Consider the following 20,005-nt stretch of genomic DNA (forward strand, 5'->3'; position numbering starts at 1 on the left):
CCACACGGCCCCAACTCTAGGAGGTGGGATGTTGGAAAATGGCTCTGCCCTGGGATGAGCCCAGAAGTAAATAGGAACACGGAGCCAGATGCCTCCTGGCTCTGGCTTTGACCACTCAAGGAAGGTCCAGGCTCAGCTGGGTTGATGGAGCCCACACCTGGCCAATCAACGGACCAAGCTGCACCCCCACCCCAGGCAATACAAACTCCTTCCATCTGTGACTGTTTTACAGAACATTTTTACATACTTGACCTCATTCAGTTTAGACAACCACCCTGTATATAGGCAGGACAGTGATCTTGAAGCTTATTTTACAAATGAAGACGAGGCCAGGTGGTAACTGACTCACCTAGGGGCATGCACACACCCCTGTAGGGACAGGAGGGTCAAAGCTAGAATCCACGTCTTCCTGTTAGGAAGTCCTCACATCCCTCTCTAGCTGGCTGTATGGGTCAGCCAGGATCAGGCCAGGCTACGAGTAGTGGAGCCCTAACCACAGAGGTTTAAACAAAGTAGGAGATAACCCCCTAACCCCGCAACCAACACAAGAAGTCCTAAGGTGCTAAGGTGGCAGTTCACGGTTAATAGGATGGATCCATCGTCATAAAGAGCTCAGCGTCCTATCTTTTTCTTCCACTGTCCTAGACTTGGTTTCGTCCTTGAACTCCTAGTCCAAAATGGCTGCTGACCAAGTCATTGCATTAGCATTTCCAGCAGAAGAGAAGGAGAAAAAGTGGAAAGAAGGACCTATCCTTTTTCTTTTAAGGGACTTTCCAGGAAGTCTCACCAACCAGACTTAGGCTCAAGGGAAGCCGGGAAAGGTAGTCTTTACTTTGGGTGGTGAGGCGGCTAGCTGAGCATCCCTGCTTTCCTTCCTTTGGATGTGACCAGTCGTCCACTCAGCAAAAATGAGAGCAACTTCTATGTGCCTACAGTCTGTGCCCTGGATAAGGGTCCAAAGAGAGCAAGCTCGGGTCCTGGGGGCAGTCAGGCTGGTGGTAAGGAGCACCTCTTGGTCAGTGAGACACTGGAGGTGAGGGAAGTGAGGGGTCAGAGTCCAGGGCTGGTGTGGGCAGAGTGGCAGGAAGAAATGAAGCTGGAGCCGAGCGCAGAGGAAGAGGTGTGGCTTATCACGGAGAGAGGGAAGGGACTGCCTGCCCAGGCAGAAAGTCAAGTGTGCCCAGGCTACCAGCTTCCTTAGTCGTGGGTTCTGTGAGCATGAAGCTGTGTGTGTGTGTGTGTGTGTGTGTGTGTGTGTGTGTGTGTGTGTGTGTAAGGGGGCATATTTAGAGTGGGGAGCAGTGTGAATGGAATGAATTAAGAATGCAAGTGTGGAAAGGACAGGGTGGAAACAGGAAACAACGCGTTGCGTGAGAAGAAGTCTGGGCTCTTCTAGAAGGAAAGGAAGACACCGCAGGGTACGGAGCAGGGCGGTGGGCTATGGTTTCCAGGTTATGGTGGGGAAGCATAACTTTGCCCAGTGAGGAGTCCAGCTCCTGGTTAAACACCCTTGTGTGGTTTTCCAGGCCCAACAGCGGCAGTTACAGAGGCATCACCTGGCAGGGCTCATGGGGACAAAGGCTGCCGTCCCCCAGCAGACTTGGAGACCAGCCGCACCCTGCAGTCTCTGCAGGGAGCTGTAGTCGAGGACTCAGCGTCCCCCTGGTCTGCAGGGAGAGGGGACTGCAGACCTCAGGCCCCCAGCCTCTGCCCACTGGGGCCATGGGCACCCCTCCTATGCTTGGAGCCGAAGATGTTGCCTCAAGCAAAGTGGAAACTGAGTCCGCCAGCACAGCTCCCCTGGGCACCCCCTTGGCCCACATTTAGCAAGGACTTTAGTGCCCAGGCACCTGGATGCCACCCACCCCCACCCAGCCAGCTTCCCTCCCCCACCATTCCTTTTGCATCTCCCTCACCCTGTGACCCAATGCAAGCTTACTCTTTCTGGAAAATCCTTTCCCTGCCCCCTGCCTTCCCCTCTGGCTCCCATTGGCTCTGTCCCCTCCTGTGAGGTGTGCAGCAGGCAGCAAAGCTGGGAGAACTTCTTTACAATTTTCAAATAACCAGCTTGCTGTGTTTTCAGGTGAAGTCCCTCCAAACTTAATTCAGTGGGGCTAATTGCGAATTTGGAAAAAAAAAAAGAAGTACAGTACAAAAAAAATCAATATATTAGTGTTCAACACATCTAGAAAGGATTGGGCCAAGAAAAGTGAAAAGTGAAAGAGAAAGTCACTCAGTCGTGTCTGACTCTTTGGGATTCTCCAGGCCAGAATACTGGAGTGGGGTAGCCTTTCCTTTCTCCAGGGGATCTTCCCAGCCCAGGGATCGAACCCAGGTCTCCTGCACTGCAAGCAGATTCTTAACCAACTGAGCTAGCAGGGCCAAGGAAAATATTGGGCCAATATTTGAAAACTAACTAGTTATTTGTAACTAACATGGCTCAGTGGATAGAGGAGCCTGGCTAACTACAATCCATGGAGTCACTAAAGAGTTGGACACGACTTAGCCACTGAACAACAACGAACCTATTGCTCAGGCATAATTGGTTTCCTGACTTTGCAGACCACACACACACACACCTTCACACACACACACACCCCTTCACATACACACACACACACCTTCACACACACACACACACACACACACACTGCCCTTCACATACACACACACACACACACACTTGAAATAAGAATGCAAATAGCACTGTTTCTTTTTTTTTTTAATTGTTCATTTTATTTTTGTCTGTGTCAGGATCTTGTCTTCTGCCCTGGGCTTAGTTGTCCCACAACATGTGGGATCTAGGCTCCCCGCTTGGAGATGGGACCCACGTCCCCTGCCTTGAAAGGTGGGTTCTTAACTGATTGACTACCAGGGAAGTTCCCCAAATGGGCGGTCTCTGTTTCCTCACGCCCTCCCCACTCTTCACAGCTGGCCTCTGTTCTCAGCGTGTCCTCTTGAAGACCTGATGACCCACGATTTCAAAGACCAAGAACTGCCTGCCCGGTCCTTGCTCGGGGGTGATAAGTGCAGCCCCAGAGCTGATCTAGAGGACCGTATCCTCTCTGCCTTTTACAGAGAGGTCAGCCTTTCTGTGCTTTTGCTTCCTTATTTGTGAGATGGGAAGATGACAACTGTTGGGGGTCATCGATGTCAAGCGGGTGTTCGAGTGAAGGGCTGAATGAGGATTCGCGGCTCCCTTCTGTCACTCACTCCTCATTCTACCTCTCCAGATGCTCTTTCCCAGCCTGGCTTCTGCTTCACCTCCCACTCCCCATATTTAAAGCCCCAAAGGAAGTTCAAGGACCATCTCCTTGGAATCCCCTGAGGGGGGGTTCAAATTTGTACACGATTACCAGTCTCCCCCACAAGGGTTCTGACGCGTTGGATATGGAGCCCAACCCAGGAAACTGCATTTTAAACAGCCTCTTGTGTGTGAGAACCCAGCCTCAATCCTCTTTTCCCTGCAGATGCTCCATCACCCCTGACTTCCCTCCAGGGTGGAGGAGACCTGCAGGATCTCAGCACATCCTGGGCCCCTGCAGGTGGTTGGGAAGATGTCCTCAGGCAGGTGCGCTTCCCTGAGATGAGAATTTCGGAGATAGACTGGCGAGAGGTGACCTTTTAATAAGCACCCCAGACTTTTTGTTTGAAATATTTAGCTGCCGAAATACATTATGGATGTCTCTGCCTCCTTAAGCAAACTTTCACCTTTTCTTAACCACTAGATTCATCCCGAGCAGGTTAACAATAAGTGGTGTTCACGATGTGGGCTCGGTGATTGTACAGTCGAGGTCTCAAGCCTGGTCTGCTGCTCACAGACTGTCTCTTTTGCTCTAAGCTATGTCTGCTGCTAACAGCCTTTCTTCATTTCTTAGGTCTAGTACGACCTAAGCTTGAAACCCAACCCCCCCTTCCAAATGTGTTAGGAGCTCGTCTAATAAGATTACATAGGATCCTACACTCTCCTGTATGTGGAGGACACAGATTTCAGTTGATGCTCTTTGAAACACCTTCCAGCTGCCCAGGGATGGTGTTCTTCTTACAGATTCATTCTCCATTATCGTCCAGAGAAGGGCTGGATAAATGCAATCAGATGGGATCCTGAGTGTGGGCTTCACCAGTCACTCCATCCACTGACATCTCTGTGCATTCATGTCTAACCAATTATTTAAAGTCAAACTAAAAATCTACTGACTTCATGTATACAGATTGGAATAGTATCAGTAACTCCAACAAGTGATTAGTTGTACAAACTACCATACAATTGCACTCATTTCGCATGCTTATAAGGTTATGCTCAAAATCCTTCAAGCTGGACTTCAGCAGTACGTGAACTGAAAGCTTCCAGATGAACATGTTGGCAGAGGAACCAGAGATCAAATTGCCAACATTTGTTGGATCATAGAGAAAGCGAGAGAATTTCAGAAAAACATCTACTTCTGCTTCATTGACTACACTAAAGCCTTTGACTGTGTGGATCACAACAAACTGGAAAGTTCTTCAAGAGATGGGAATACCAGACCACCTTACCTGTCTCCTGAGAAACCTGTATGTGGGTCAATAAGCAACAGTTAGAACCTTGCATGGAACAACTGACTGGTTCAAAATTGGGAAAGGAGTACAAAAAGGCTGTATATTGTCATCCAGCTTATTTAATTTCTATGCAGAGTACATCATGCAAAATGCTGGGCTGGATGAACCACAAGCTGGAATCAAGATTGCCCGGAGAAATATGAACCACCCCAGATATGCAGATGATACTACTCTAATGGCAGAAAGTGAAGAGGAACCAAAGAGCTTCTTGATAAGGGTGAAAGAGGAGAGTGAAAAGGCTGGCTTATAACTCAATATTCAAAAAATGAAGGTCATGGCATCTGATCCCATCATTTCATGGCAAATAGGGAAAAAAATGGAAGCAGTGACAGATTTTATTTTCTTCGGCTCCAAAATCACTATGGACAGTGACTGCAGCCATGAAATTAAAAGACACTTGCTCCTTGGAAGGAAAGCTATGACAAACCTAGACAGCATATTAAAAAGCAAAGACATCACTTTGCTGACAAAGGTCTGTATAATAGTCAAATCTATGGTTTTTCCAGTAGTCATATATGGGTATGAAAGTTGGATTGTGAAGAAGGCTGAGCGCTGAAGAATTTGTGCTTTTGAATTGTGGCATTGGAGAAGACTCTTTAAAGTCCTTGGACTGCAAGGAGATCAAATCAGTCAATCCTAAAGGAAATCAGTCCTGAATATTCATAGGAAGAACCCTGGAGAAGAACTGACTCATTGGAAAAGACCCTGATGCTGGGAAAGATTGAAGGTGGGAGGAGAAGGGGACGACAGAGGATGAGATGGTTGGATGGCATCACTGATTCAATGGACATGAGTTTGAGCAAGCTCTGGGAGCTGGTGATGGACAGGGAGGCCTGGCGTGCTGCAGTCCATGGGGTCGCAAAGAGTCGGACATGACTGAATGACTGAACTGAACTGAACATATGGACTTTGTGCCCACTGCCTGCCCACTTTAACAATCAAGAGTGTTTTTTCCAGGTGGCATAACGAGGGTATGGTGAATAGCAAAAGAAAGTCAGCCTGTGTGCCTGTCTTTCACTGGGGCTGCAGTTCTTGAGCTAATTCAATACCCTGCCTGCAAAGACTTAAATTTTGTACACTCGAGGCAAAATGACAGTTCACTTCAAACTCCAGCAGCCTCTTGCATTTCCTTTGTATTTTCTTATCTCCTTAGAGCTAAAGATGTTTCATAAATGTGCATAATGGATTCCGTCAAATGAAGATATGGACAAAATGATTTAGCAGGTCCTTTACTTGACGGTTGAATGGATGGGGATTTTCTTCCCAAGAAGGTTTTCTTGGGACTCAAGTTTAGGCAACACCAGACAATAGGATTGAATCCTGTGCTCCCCAAGCACCTTTCTCAGAGGATAGAATCAGCAGATTTGGGTTGACAATTGTGGCCATTTTCTCTTAGAATTTTAGTAACAGGAACCATTTTCAGATCAAAATTGATATGGTTGCTTAACATGGAGAAGAGAAGTCTGTTTGCTTGGGTGAAACGGTCATGGTAATCCTAGAGCCTCCCCTCTGTTCAACCACCCCTTTCTCCCCTCTACCCAACAGGGCCCTGTGGCCTGGAGTGATGTGAAAACATTGTTTAATACAATGAAGTCAATTCTAAGACAATAATTATTTTCTTCTCTCTCATCCAATCTTCAGTTATGTATGGATATGAGAAACATGCTCAGAAATATAGAAGAGACTGTATAATGTGACCTTTGTGTAAATACATGTGTGTAAATGATAAATGATATGCATATTTGCTTGCATCTTCAAATATAAACAACAGAAGAATAAACCTATCACTAAGTAAAAATGCTTACCTATAGGGGAAGGGACATAACAGGAGGGAGGAAAAAAGTAAGAAGTCTTTTCTGAATGTACCTTGTTTTATAGCTTTGACTAGAAAATGTAAACATTTTACATTAAAAAAAAAAAACTAAAACACAGTGATCTCTACAATATGCTAGAAAAATGAAGCTAATGAACCTAATTGCTTATCATGTCAGTAAACAAAAGAAACAAATCCAGTAGCAAAGTATACTCCTACCCTCCAGATTACAGTCTATTTATAGTATTTCCTGGGCTTCCCCGGTAGCTCAGCTGGTAAAGAATCTGCCTGCAATGCGGGAGACCTGGGTTTGATCCCTGGGTTGGGAAGATCCCCTGGAGAAGGGAACAGCTACCCACTCCAGTGTTCTGGCCTGCAGAATCCCATGGACTGTACAGTCCATGGGGTCGCAAAGAGTCAGACTCGCCTGAGTGGCTTTCACATTGTATTTCCTACTGGAAGAATCAGGGACCCTTTGATTCTAGGTCTGGGGAAGGAAATGTACAAGATGAGCTTGGGACATCTTGTTCAGCCTGACAACAAGGAAGCCAACAAAGACCACCAGGATCCACCCTCACTGGCCCAGGGAGGGGTCAAGCCTGCATCCAGGCAGGACCAAGAAGTAGCCTGCCAGGCAGCAATGTGGGGCTTCAGTTCAGTTCAGTTCAGTCGCTCAGTCGTGTCTGACTCTTTGCGACCCCATGGACTGCAGCACGCCAGGCCTCCCTGTCTATCACCAACTCCTGGAGTTTACTCAAACTCATGTCCATTGAGTCAGTGATGCCATCCAACCATCTCATCCCCTGTCGTCCCCTTCTCCTCCCGCCGTCAATAATTCCCAGCATCAGGGTCTTTTCAAGTGAGTCAGTTCTTTACATCAGGTGGCCAAAGTATTGGAGTTTCAGGTTCAGCATCAGTCCTTCCGATGAATATTCAGGGCTGATTTCCTTTAGGATGGACTGGTTGGATCTCCTTGCAGTCCAAGCTTGGACTGAAGCAAAGTATTGCATCATGGATGGCTAGAGAAACTCATAGAACTCTTCCCTTCGTTCCTTCTCCTGATGGGAGCCTTGTGGATATCCTCTTCTTTACTTCAAGTTCCACTGGGGGATACTAAGGGCTTGGGAGAAAGAACAAGGCTTTGCTAGAGTTAGTGACCCTTTGAAGATTTTTGCAGGGTGGCAGAAGGACCACCAGGGGGCAGTATGTGTATGTCTCCATGATGACTTACTAGGCCACACCCTGTCAATATCTCCCAGAACTGGAGATAGAACCTTGGTTTCTCAGGAGCCTCACAGTCCTACCCAATCTCAGCCTGCTCCCTGGGCCCTAAGAGTTACCACTATGTGCTTTTCTAGAAAATACTTCTGTACTTTTATTTTTGACTGTCACATTTAACTCACTGAAACGAATTTTGTATAATTGGGAGATCAAGCTTGTCAGTTTAAAGATTGATAGTAGCAGAAATCTGAATTCAGTTTGTAAGTATTAGTGTGGTTAAGACCTGGCACAAATCGTGCTTGTCATCAAAAAAAGGAGGAAACTTTGGTAACTGGTTTTACCAACCACAACACCCCGCCTCCAGAAAGATCCCCTAAACTAAAACAGTCACCATATATCTATATATGTATATATATATAAATAGATGTGTGCTTATGTGCGCTATCTTGAGTCTTATTCCACAAAGTTGGTTGTGCAGGAAACGTTAGGCTTATTGCTTTAAATCAATCACACTGGACTCCAGCATTGTTTGGGGCTCCTTACCCCACCTCCAAGGCCAGAGTGTTGGTGAGACGCTGAGGCCACCACTCTCCTATGCTAACTGTGCAGAACTATGGGTGTGCCCACATCTGACCCTGTGGCCCCAGCTCCTGGGCACTGGAGTCCTGCTGGGGGTCCTGCTGGGGCTAGCAACCTCAAGGCCAGGATCTGGCCCACAGAGGTGTGTGCCCCAAGGCCACTGGCCCAGGAGGCCCCAGCCACCTTGAGGGGTCCAAGAGTGAATCGGCCGAGGACCCTCTGTTCCCCCAACGAAAGAAGGTCTTTCTGGGCCCGGGCATGGGAACACCTCTGCCCGCATGCTCTCCTCTAGTCGGCCCTGTCCTCTGCCTCCCTCTGCAGGAAAGTAGCTCAGCCTGGGCTTCACAGGAACAGGGCCTGCCCTCAGGTTTATGGCCTGGCATCTTTATTCTCCTCCAGGGCAATGAGTCCAGCACCCCCTACAAATGGCAGGAAGGAAGCGCTGTTAGGAAGAAACCTAACTTCACTGCCCAGCAGATGATCCACCACTCTGTGTGTGTGTGTGTGTGTGTGTGCGTGCATGCACACACATGAACGTGTCTCACTTTTCACCCTCCTCCAGCCTGCTGTTGGGGGTCACCCCCAACCCACTGTTGAGGTGTTACCCCCAGTGAGACACATCTCTCATATGAGGTCACGAAACCCCTGGTCTGTTGGCCACTGGGGATGATGGTAATGTTTCTGAACACTCAGCACTGGGAATTGTTATTCAGTTGCTAAGTCATGTTTGACCCTTTGTGACCCTGTGGACTGCAGCATGCCAGCCTTCCCTGTCCATCACAAACTCCCAGAGGGCACTTGCCCTCCCCCTTGCGGTTGGGAGGACCAAGAGCTTCTTTAGTTTGTGAGTGGTGGGCTCATGTGATGTGTGTCTCTCCTGGGCTGGAGCATTTAGTCATCAAGAGAGACAGTGATTGCTTCAGAAACCCACGTCTCAGAGCGAGGCCAGCAGGATGCAGAGCAGAGCCCCAGCCAGCCCACTGTGTGCACAGGACCTGAGAGAGAAATGATCCTAGCCTGAAGCAGTAGTCTTCCCATTCCTCACCTTGGATGAAAATTAAGGCATGTTTTGGACAAATAATTTGGGAAAACATTGCATGAACTTAGCTTTGAGTCTCTTGCCTGCTGTTTGACAAGATACAAGGTTTCTTACCCGTTTTGCGCCTCAGCTCCCTAATAGCACCCACCTCATGATGTTTGTGAAAGGACCACCTGGGCTAGTGTACATCAAAGTGCCCAGTGTTTGGTAGTGATCATTAAATGTTCGTTTTCTTCTCTTCCTCTGGCACCTTTAAAGGACACGTGGTCGCCTCCCACTTTCCATCTTTCCAAACCCCCTCTACTGAGTGCCCTGAGTTCAGTTGAAGTGTTCACCTGTCTCCCATGAAGTGCAGGCTCTTTCGGAAGAGGCTGTGTCAACTCCCGCTCCAGACAGAAGCCAGTCAGCACACCGCATGCCTCCGGCCACCGTATGGTTCAGGGAGTGCTTGTGATGTTAGTGGTGGGGGTGGTGGTGGTGGTTTAGTCGCTAAGTCATGTCCAACTCTTGCGACCCCATGGACTGTAGCCCGCCAGGCTCCTCTATCCGTGGGATTCTCCAGGCAAGAATACTGGAGTGGGTTGCCATTTTATTCTCCAGGTGTGATGTTAGTAGCCCCCAGTAAATCTCAGGGTTCTTGCTAGGGCTTCTGGGCCCTCAGGACCCAAGAGAGTCCTACACTTACTTCCCTGCATCTCTCTTTCCCCAGGAGGAGATCTGTTCTCTGTCCTTTGCTCAAAGATCCTCACCAACACTTGCTCAGACACATCCAACCCAGCAGGGGACACAGCCTGGGATCTAGCTGGGACACGCCCACCCCTCCCCACACACACACTTACTTGTTTTCTGCTAATTAAAATTTCTAATACAACTCGTGCTAAGTGGGTTTACACAGCAGGGGGTGTGTGATAAAGGACCCTGCCTGGCCTAGAGGGGCTCTCCTCTGCACTTCCTGCTAATGAAGACACGCATGCATGAAAGTGCTTGCCTGGGCTCTGGGTTAGCTGAGCGCAGAAGGCACAAGGCAGTCAGGGTTTCAAACAACCCAGGAGGAACACGACTCGGGGGCAGATAGCTCAGCATCTCCCTGGCAAATAATAATTACAATACTCTCTGAAGAACTTCAGGATTTGTGCACACATGAGAGCGGAAAATCCATGTCATGGAAATGATGTGGCTTAATTTGACATTTGCGACTTTTATTGGAGGCTCATCAACATCAGCCTGCTGGTTGGTTTCATTTCATTAAATTTGCCAGTGTGTCGAATTATACTGCTAATGCTGATGGTGAATGACATAAATTCCCTTTTCTGCTCTGACCTGAGGTTCATTTAGCCGCTTTTCAGTTCTGTTGCAGCACATTGTCCCAAATCACTGACACTTTCTACATGCTTCTCTTACAAAGAGTGCATAGCCTGTGTCTTTCTTCCTATGAAGACACAATCCCATGGTAGCGGGTCCCACCCTCATGACCTCGTCTAAACCTTGTGTGTGTTCGTGCTCAGTCGAGTCCAAATCTTTGCTATCTCAAGGACTGTAGCCTTCCAGGATCCTTTGTCCTTGGGATTATCCAGGCAAGAACATTAGACTGGGTTGCCACTTCCTTCCTCAGGGGATCTTCCCAACTCAGGGATTGAACCAGTATCTCCTGCATTGACAGGTGGGTCCTTCACCACTGTGTCAGCTGGGAAGGCTTATCACCCCAAAGCCCTACATCCAAAAGCCCTTATCCCCAGAGCCCTGCATTCTAATATCATCACATTGGGGATTAGGACTTCAACACAAGAATTTGGTGGGAGGTGGCACAAATTTTCAGTCCATGCACAGTACCAATGACCCACTTCCCTACCAGCCATCCACTAGCCTCTGCTGGCCTCTGTCCTAGACAGCTGTTTTCTGTAGTCTTCCCGTCATGGGTGCAGTGTACACCAGACTGTGTGCGAACCTGCCTGTGAGTGGGCTCCCTACACTCTGATTCTCCATACCCACCCATCCTTCAGCCTTGACTCTCCCGGGCCAGAGAAACTGTTAACTGCTACTTAGAGACTGTGGACCAGTCAACCCTGTGAGCCTGTCCACCGCCCAGTGGCTGCAGCTACATCTGCTATAACAAGATCTGCACCCCAGCCTTGGGGAAGTGACCCCCCCGCTTCCAAGTTGGCTCTTCCCTGGGCACTCTCCCTCACCTCTAAGGTATACTTTAGTATTCTCTCTGCATTTTTATAGTTTCTTCCTTATCATCATTTAATCATTCTTTATAGAAACTGCCTCTGATCAAATGACTGTGTGGTTTATCTCCAGCTTCATTTGTGGGTGTTAACATAGAGGCGGTATAGGACCTGGGATGCAGAGGATGGATAACAAGGCAAATGAAATAATACACGTAGAACACGAATGCCTGGTATACACCAGGTCCTTTCATTTTAGCTGCTATTTTTAAATAAGTATTGCTTTTTTTTTAGCAGATCAGTATGATACTGGGTAAAGGGAAAAGGCTTTCTGAAGGAGAGGATGTCTGAGCTGGTTTGAAGAGTTTGGACGTATGAGTTTGGAGTATGGGTGGAAAGGGCGCCATCAGGGCCAAGACCAGGAGGGTAACCCACCTCCCATTTTTGTTCTAAGGACTAAAATGAGATTGGAAAGATAGGTGTACTTTGTCAACATAGAAATTATAAACAATAATAACCCAACTCCTTTTGCTTATTGAAAGCAGGCCTTAAACAACAACCAGCCTCCTTGTAGAAATTCCATGCTCATTATATTTTGAGGACTGGACATTTCCACCAGAAGAAAGTACCTAGAAAAAATTGTACCTACTGTCCCAAAGGGAATAGCACTCATTGTAAATAACTAAGCTGACACACTCATGTATGAATCATTCACTCATTCAGCAAATATTTCTTGTGTGTTCTGGAAGGAGTGGGTGATGTCAAAATTCATAAGATGTTGTCCTTGTTCTTAATGTCATGTTTTCATGGGCCACTAAGGGACACAGACTGGGGACCGATATTTGCAGTCTTACACGATTCGTGTTCTAAAAATGGACTGAGTTTTCGGGTCCCCCCTGAAGGCACTCACTCCACCCTCTTGCTTCCCTGCACCCACTCTACAGGGATTTGGTTAAATTTGACACCAGCTTCCCCATGACTTTTATTTCTTCTTTTTTTTTATTAAAAAAAAACTTATTATTTTTAATTGGAGGATAATTGCTTTATGATGTTGTGTTGATTTCTGCTGTATAACAATGTGAATCAGCTATATATACATGCACATATCCTCTCCCTCATAAGCCTCCCTCCCCCATCGCCTATTCCACCCCTCTACTTCATCACAGAGCACCGAGCTGGGCTCCGTGTGCTATAGAGCTGCTTCAGGCTGACGATCTAGTTCGCGCATAGTAGCATATATACAATATACGGCAATGCTACTCTCTCAGTTTGTGCCACCCTCCCCTTACCCCTGTGTGTCCACAAGTCCATTTGCTACTTCTTGATGTTTCAGCTAAAGCTAAACTGGAATTAAAGTGCTTCTGTCCCCAGCATCCATGTCCGCCTGCTGCCTCAACTTTGCTTGCCCCAGACTCAACCCATCACCAAGTCCCTTCACGGTCTCCCGGACCACTCACTTCAAGCATTTGTCTCATGAGTTTCCTATCATTGTAGATCAGGACTGGTGGGCATGATGGTGGGCCAGTCGCTGGAGACATTTTCTCAGCTGTCCTGCCGTCCAGCGAGATCCCTAAATCTCTCCGCCGTCTTTTCCTCCTCCCATCTCTCTTGAGAAGCAAATTCTACTCCTTGTCTCCTGTAGAATAGTCCCACCCATACTCAGGAGGCTCTGAGGTCTCACTTCCTGTACCAAATACTTGGTAAACAAATGCAGTTCCCTCCTTGGAGAAATTCTGTTGTGTAAAATTTTCTCTTTGACCCATCCAAGTGTTTACCAAGTGCTATGGAAGCCCTGGAGGAGCAAACAAATCTGCCTTTGGGGTCAAGAAAGTTTCAGAGGGTGATACTTGAGCAATGGCTCTGTTTGTTGGCATTTTCTTCATAGACATAGTGCCCCTGCAGGTCCTGTGAGTGAGCACGTGACCCAACCTCAGCCAATCAGAGCTCTGCACTCCCTGGGTCCTCCTTGGTCTAAGGGGCAGACACCTGGTATACCTGATCCCATGCAATGCTCTCCTTTAACATTTGAAACATGAGCAGAGGCACAAAGAGACGGCATGGGAGCTCGCCATCTTCTGGGAGGGCCTTGGAGAGAAGGCCCTTCAGCTGGGGCCACTCAGTGAGGGCCTTGGGTGGACTGACCTCTCTTCTTCCCTAGGCCTGGGAAAGCTGCTGCCCTCGATTCTGTGACCTCGCTCAGCTGCCTTCTCACAGATCCGCCACCCCCACCCCCCCACCACCTTTTTTTTTTTCATGAGTGAGCTAAAATTGGTTTCAATTTCGCCAGGAGAAGATCTCTAGCTTTAATTGAAGGGCGAGTTGACATTTCTGCTCTGATTGAGGTCTAGACAATCAGAATCATTTCTGAGAATCAGAGCCACCTGCCATTATATGAAGAGTCAGGTAACTATTAACAAACGTTTCCCCTCTACATTATCTTTTTTTAATACTTGTCTTGTGATAATTATGTCACACCAGGTAAGTCATAATGCAGCAGAGCTTATTAGACTTCTATTTCGAATAGATGTGTTCTGGACTTCCCTGGTGGTCCAGTGGTTAAGATTCTGCACTTCCAAGGCAGGGGGCAGAGGTTCAACCCCTGATTGGGGAACTAGACCCCACATCCCACAGACACAGTGGGGGAAAAATGAATCAATGTGTTCCAGTCAACCAGGGAAGCTCTGGTAACCTCGATTTTTGATTTGGTACAAATCAGGGCTTCCCTGGCTCAGACTATAAAGAATCTGTGTGCAATGCTGGAGGCCCGGGTTCAGTCTCTGGGTTGGGAAGATCCCCTGGAGAAGGGCATGGCTACTCATCCCAGTATTCTTGGCTGGAGAATTCCATGGACAGAGGAGCCTAGAGGGCTACAGTCCATGGGGTCACAAAGAGTCAGACAGGAGTCTTTCACTTCACTAGGACCATAAGCCACAAACCCAAGAGGAAGCCATTCCTGGAGACAGTGAACCAGATTCATTCTACATCAGTTTTAAATAATTTCCATTTCAGAGGAAGACATTCATCTGACCTGATTTGCTGATCTTGGGGGAAACTTACCATAGCACAATGAAAGCAAAAGTGTCTAGAATATTGGGACTCAGTTTGCTGTTCTTTCATCTCCACCAGGGTTGATGAAACATGCATATCTCTTCCCCACTCGCTGACTTGAACACAGGCTATGGTGCGGGTCCCTTCCCTACTGGTTCAACTACATAGGCTTTGCACAGAAAGTGATTAATTGCTATAAGCCTGAACAGTTTAGATTTAAGGGACTGGGCACAAAATATCCTTAATACCTGAGGTTCTTTCCCACCAGACTAGCTTAAAATGGAGCATACACAATTCCCATCCAAGAACACGTCTCCCTGGCAAACACTCAGACCAGCTCCCCAGAGAGTGATGAAGTTGGATCAGGCAGGAGTTAAGTGGCCAGGGAAGATGTGCTTGGATCCCATGTACCTGTGTCCGGGTGTCAACAGGAAGACAGTGGTTTTGGTTCTTAGGAAATACCCTTAGAGCCAGTCCTGACCTCACGTCTAACATGACAGGCCCTCTTAGGAGCTTCCATGACAAGAGTCAGGGATGGGGATTAAATGGAATGAAATCTCACTGAATGCCCTTTGAGAGGTCAAATTATAAGAACTTGCAAGTAACTAGTGAGCTTACATAAGCATAGTGTGTTTTCCCCGTAAACACAAAATCATATAAATATAAAAAATCTTGGTGAAAGACGTGATCCCACTTTACCACATCACATTGCTTTTATCTAATTCCACTCCAAGGTCCACTTCCCTCAGGAGATGATTTCCCCAGTGGTATCATTAAGGATATTTTTGGTTGAGGGGGACAGGAAGCTTATCTCTAAAGGACTTAATAAAGGAAATTTATTGGCTCATTAACTAAAACAGTCCAGGGGGAAATGAAGCCTTTGGGCACAGTCTGATTAGAAGTCTAGCCTCTGTAATTTCCTCATGTATCCACTTTATGTTGGCTTTTGCCCTCACATTGGCTTTGCCCATGATGACAGAATGGCTCCAGCAATTTCAAACTCAGCTCTGGATTTAACACCATCCAGCACAAGAGAGGGCTTCTGTATTCCATAATTCCCCATGGAAGTCCTTCCCATCATTCTAATGGGGTGGGCTTACTTGGGTCATGGGTCCAGCTTGGTCCACATTCGTGAGGCTGGAGATAAGATGCACTAATGGGATCAGGTCGTGAGCTGGGAGTAGTTTCATCTTTCTTAGATCCATCAGATCAGATCAGTCGCTCAGTCGTGTCTGACTCTTTGTGACCCCATGAATTGCAGCACGCCAGGCCTCCCTGTCCATCACCAACTCCCGGAGTTCACTCAGACTCACGTCCATTGAGTTAGTGATGCCATCCAGCCATCTCATCCTCTGTCGTCCCCTTCTCCTCCTGCCCCCCATCCCTCCCAGCATCAGAGTCTTTTCCAATTAGTCAACTCTTCGCATGAGGTGGCCAAAGTACTGGAGTTTCAGCTTTAGCATCATTCCTTCAAAGAAATCCCAGGGCTGATCTCCTTCAGAATGGACTGGTTGGATCTCCTTGCAGTCCAAGGGACTCTCAAGAGTCTTCTCCAACACCACAGTTCAAAAGCATCAATTCTTTGGCGCTCAGCCTTCTTCACAGTCCAACTCTCACATCCATACATGACCACAGGAAAAACCATAGCCTTGACTAGACGAACCTTTGTTGGCAAAGTAATGTCTCTGCTTTTGAATATGCTATCTAGGTTGGTCATAACTTTCCTTCCAAGGAGTAAGCGTCTTTTAATTTCATGGCTGCAGTCACCATCTGTAGTGATTTTGGAGCCCAGAAAAATAGTCTGACACTGTTTCCACTGTTTCCCTATCTATTTCCCATGAAGTGGTGGGACCGGATGCCATGATCTTCGTTTTCTGAATGTTGAGCTTTAAGCCAACTTTTTCACTCTCCACTTTCACTTTCATCAAGAGGCTTCTGAGTTCCTCTTCACTTTCTGCCATAAGGGTGGTGTCATCTGCATATCTGAGGTTATTGATATTTAGATTAGATTAGAGCCATATGCATTCCCAAATGCAAATTAAGGAGATGTTGGATTGAGGAAGAGGAAGATCCATTAGAAGGAAGCAACCAACAAGACAGAGTATGTATTTTATCTTCAAATTCACTACAGTTCTGACCTTGTGCTCCCATTTTAGTGCATTCTGCATTCCTATTCGAGCTTCCCGGGTAGCTCAGTGGTAAAGAATCTACCTGTGATGTAGAAGACACAGGAGATGCCATGGATCTGACCCCTGGGTTGGGAAGATCCCCTGGAGGAGGACAGGGCAACCCACTCCAGTATTCTTGATTTGGAGAATCCCATGGACAGAGGAGCCTGGCAGGCTACAGTCCATGGGGTCACACAGAGTCAGACATGATGGAAATGACTGTACACACACACATTCCTATTCACTGTGGATTACATTTTTGTCTGTCTTTGTGTCTACTGTTTTATCCTGCCCCGTAAGAGTCTCAAACGTGGGTGATGCCCAGCCCTAACTATATAAACAAACCAACAAACACTTTTGCTGGAGAGCCTGTAAGATGATCATGTGGAAAATATGAAAAAAAGAAAAATAGTTGGAAGTCTATCTCATCCTTTAAAAAAAAAAGCATGGCATTTAATTTAACCTTTATGAAATCATGCAGTTGATTATAGACCACTGCGCATAGACAGGGGAAAATTTTTTTATTTGTTGTTCAGGGGACCCCTCCAAAAGCCCAGCCAGATAAACTTCACAGAGGTTGGTACAAAACATACTTTTTCTCTTTGCCTACTGAAAGCCACTTGTAGAAATTCAGCTAATCACAATCTCTCTAAATGAATCAGTCATGTAGGCAAGATCTTATTTCTTTTTGAAGCAGAGACAAGAATATAAGTTACAGATGTTTGTGAAACATTTGAATGAATCATATGATATCTACAGTAATGAAAACTAAAAGTGACTATTTTGTCTACGTGTACAACTTGAATCTCATGGAATTGATTTAGAGCACACATCATCAACTTTGATGCAGATGGGTTCTCCTTTAGAATCAAGTAATGCAGCCATTACTTACAGCTATTACCAGTAGGCTAGTCATTTCCTGGACCACAGTAGCATCACCACTACCACCACCACCATCAACAACAGCACCAACCCCTACCAACAACACCATCAACAACCACCACCACCACCACCATCAACAACATCAACATCAACCACCAAGACCACCATCAACACTATCAACCACCAACAACACCAACTACCAACACCAACACCATCAACAACCCCCACGACCACCATCATCAACATAAACAACCAAGACCACCATCAAGACTGACCATCAACCACCACCGATGCCATCAATAACAACACCAGTCACCACCACCATCACCATCATCAACTCAACTGTCAACCACCAAGACCACCATCAACCCTGACCATCAACCACCACCAACCCCACAATCATTAACACCACCAATACTACCATCACCATAATTTAACATCAGCCACCATCATCACCACCACCACAATGAGGTTTATATTTGCATATTTATTTTACTTTTCAAAATACATTCATATACATGATTTCATAAGCTCTCATCTGCTTTGCAAGGTTGGCAGAAAACTGGCATCGTTATCCTCATTATCTGTAAGGAAACTAAGGTTGGGAGAGGTGAGTGGTGTGTGCAAGGACATCAAAGTGGTCAAGAGTCTAACTCAGAGTAGGGTCTGATTCTTCTGACTCCAAAACTAATACATTTTTTTAAAATGGATCCTGCACTCTCAATGAAAATGAAGAACTTCTGAAAATTAGGATGTTGATATTGACTATTTTGGTTCGATATTTTAGACAGAGTTTTAGAATGAATGGCCCTTTGAGACCATATATCCCAACCCTCACATGTTCCACGTGAGCCACCAGCCAGTCAGGCTCATATGACCCTCTAGAAGTTGAATTTCATCCAAGGCATTTGACTCCAAATTCAGCCTTCTTTGTATGACAAGAGGCTACCTTCACACATGCCCCAGGAGCCTACCAGATTCCTTTGAGAACAGTGGATGTCCCATGTCCTTGTCTGGAGCATAAAGTTTTCCAGTGAAGGGTGAGTAGGGCTGAAAGCTGCTACTCCTGCTCATCTCAGAGCATCAGGAAGCCTGAGAAGGAAACAGGATGCTGGCTTTTGGGCCCACCCCCATGCACCTGCGGCCCCGCTCAAGGGCTCGACTCACCTCCCAAGGTTCCAGGTAAGCCCAAAGCTGCTCCCTCAAGCAAGAAGTTTGAACCTCAGCTGTAGAGGCCTCCTTGCCTCGACTTTCAAGGGATCTCTTGGATTTCAGCATGGGGGCTGCTGTTCCCACCTTTTGTCTCTGGGCTGGCCTGGTTGGGCCACAGGACAGCTCTGTGGCTAATGGTCAGTGAAGAGCATCTGGCTGCCTTGCTCTGGAGCCCTTTCTTTTCAAGTTCAAATGTCAGATTGGAGTAATAAATGTCTTCCAAGGGCTTTTCATTCTTTCTGAGGATGTTGCTGGCCAATCGGAAGAGGAAAATCAGCCCATAGATGCCAAAGATGGTGAGGATATACCAAGCGGCTCTGGTCCCATCTGAAAGCTTCAGGGCCCTGGTGGAATTGCTGCTGTTTCTTCCCTCCATGCGGTCCCCCAGCAGGTGCCCCAGGATGCGGCTGGCTTGGGTCTGGTTGGCCCAATGCCCTGAGAAACAGAGATGTCTGTGTGAGACCCACATTCTGGGCTGAAGGCTGCCTGGCCAAGCCAGTGGCCGTGTGTTCATGTCAGTGGGGAAATGGGACTGCTGAAAGAGGCTTTTTCTGCTCAATAGGTAGAAGCCTCACAACACACATGTCAATATATTTAAAAAATTTTTTTAATTGGAGCATCATTGCTTTACAACACTGTGTTCATTTCTGCTGTACAATGAAGCGAATCAGCTGTATGCATACCTACATCCCCTTCCTCTTGAACCTGCCTCCCACCCCTGCCATCCATCTCTCTAGGTCATCACAGAGACTGAGCTGAGCTCCCTGTGCTATACAGCGTCTTCTCACTCAGTTCAGTTCAGTTGCTCAGTCGTGTCTGACTCTGCGACGCCATGGACCGCAGCACTATTTTACTGTATTCACTATTTTACACATAGTAGTGTGTATGTACGGAGAAGGCAGTGGCACCCCACTCCAGTACGTGTATGTATGGAGAAGGCAGTGGCACCCCACTCCAGTACTCTTGCCTGGAGAATCCCAGGGACGGAGGAGCCTGGTGGGCTGTAGTCCATTGGGTTGCTACGAGTCGGGCACAACTGAGCGACTTCACTTTCACTTTTCACTTTCATGCATTGGAGAAGAAAATGGCAATCCATTCCAGTGTTCTTGCCTGGAGAATCCCAGGGACGGAGGAGCCTGGTGGGCTTCTGTCTATGGGGTTGCACAGAGTTGGACACGACTGAAGTGACTTAGCAGCAGCAGCAGCAGCAGTGTGTATGTATGTCAATCCGAATCTCCCAGTTCTCCCCACCCTCTCCTTTGCCCACTGTGTCTGCATG

General features: G+C 47.1%; 1 protein-coding gene across 1 annotated transcript; it reads right to left on the reverse strand.

The window, feature by feature from the left end:
- Positions 1-17,416: 17,416 nt before the first annotated feature.
- On the reverse strand, positions 17,417-19,498 carry SMIM34 (small integral membrane protein 34). Its single transcript, XM_086414038.1, has one exon. It carries the CDS (start codon positions 19,238-19,240, stop codon positions 18,767-18,769), a length of 474 nt encoding a protein of 157 aa, XP_086270164.1. The 5' UTR covers positions 19,241-19,498; the 3' UTR covers positions 17,417-18,766.
- Between the last annotated feature and the right edge of the window lie 507 nt (positions 19,499-20,005).

The sequence above is a fragment of the Bos grunniens genome, chromosome 1, assembly GCF_055505025.1.
Source record: "Bos grunniens cultivar Pamir isolate PY7600 chromosome 1, Bosgru_T2T1.0, whole genome shotgun sequence".
Taxonomy (NCBI): domain Eukaryota; kingdom Metazoa; phylum Chordata; class Mammalia; order Artiodactyla; family Bovidae; genus Bos; species Bos grunniens.

Coding starts and splice junctions, on each gene's coding strand:
- SMIM34 (XM_086414038.1), bottom strand. CDS start 19,240: ATGAACACACGGCCACTGGCTTGGCCAGGCAGCCTTCAGCCCAGAATG.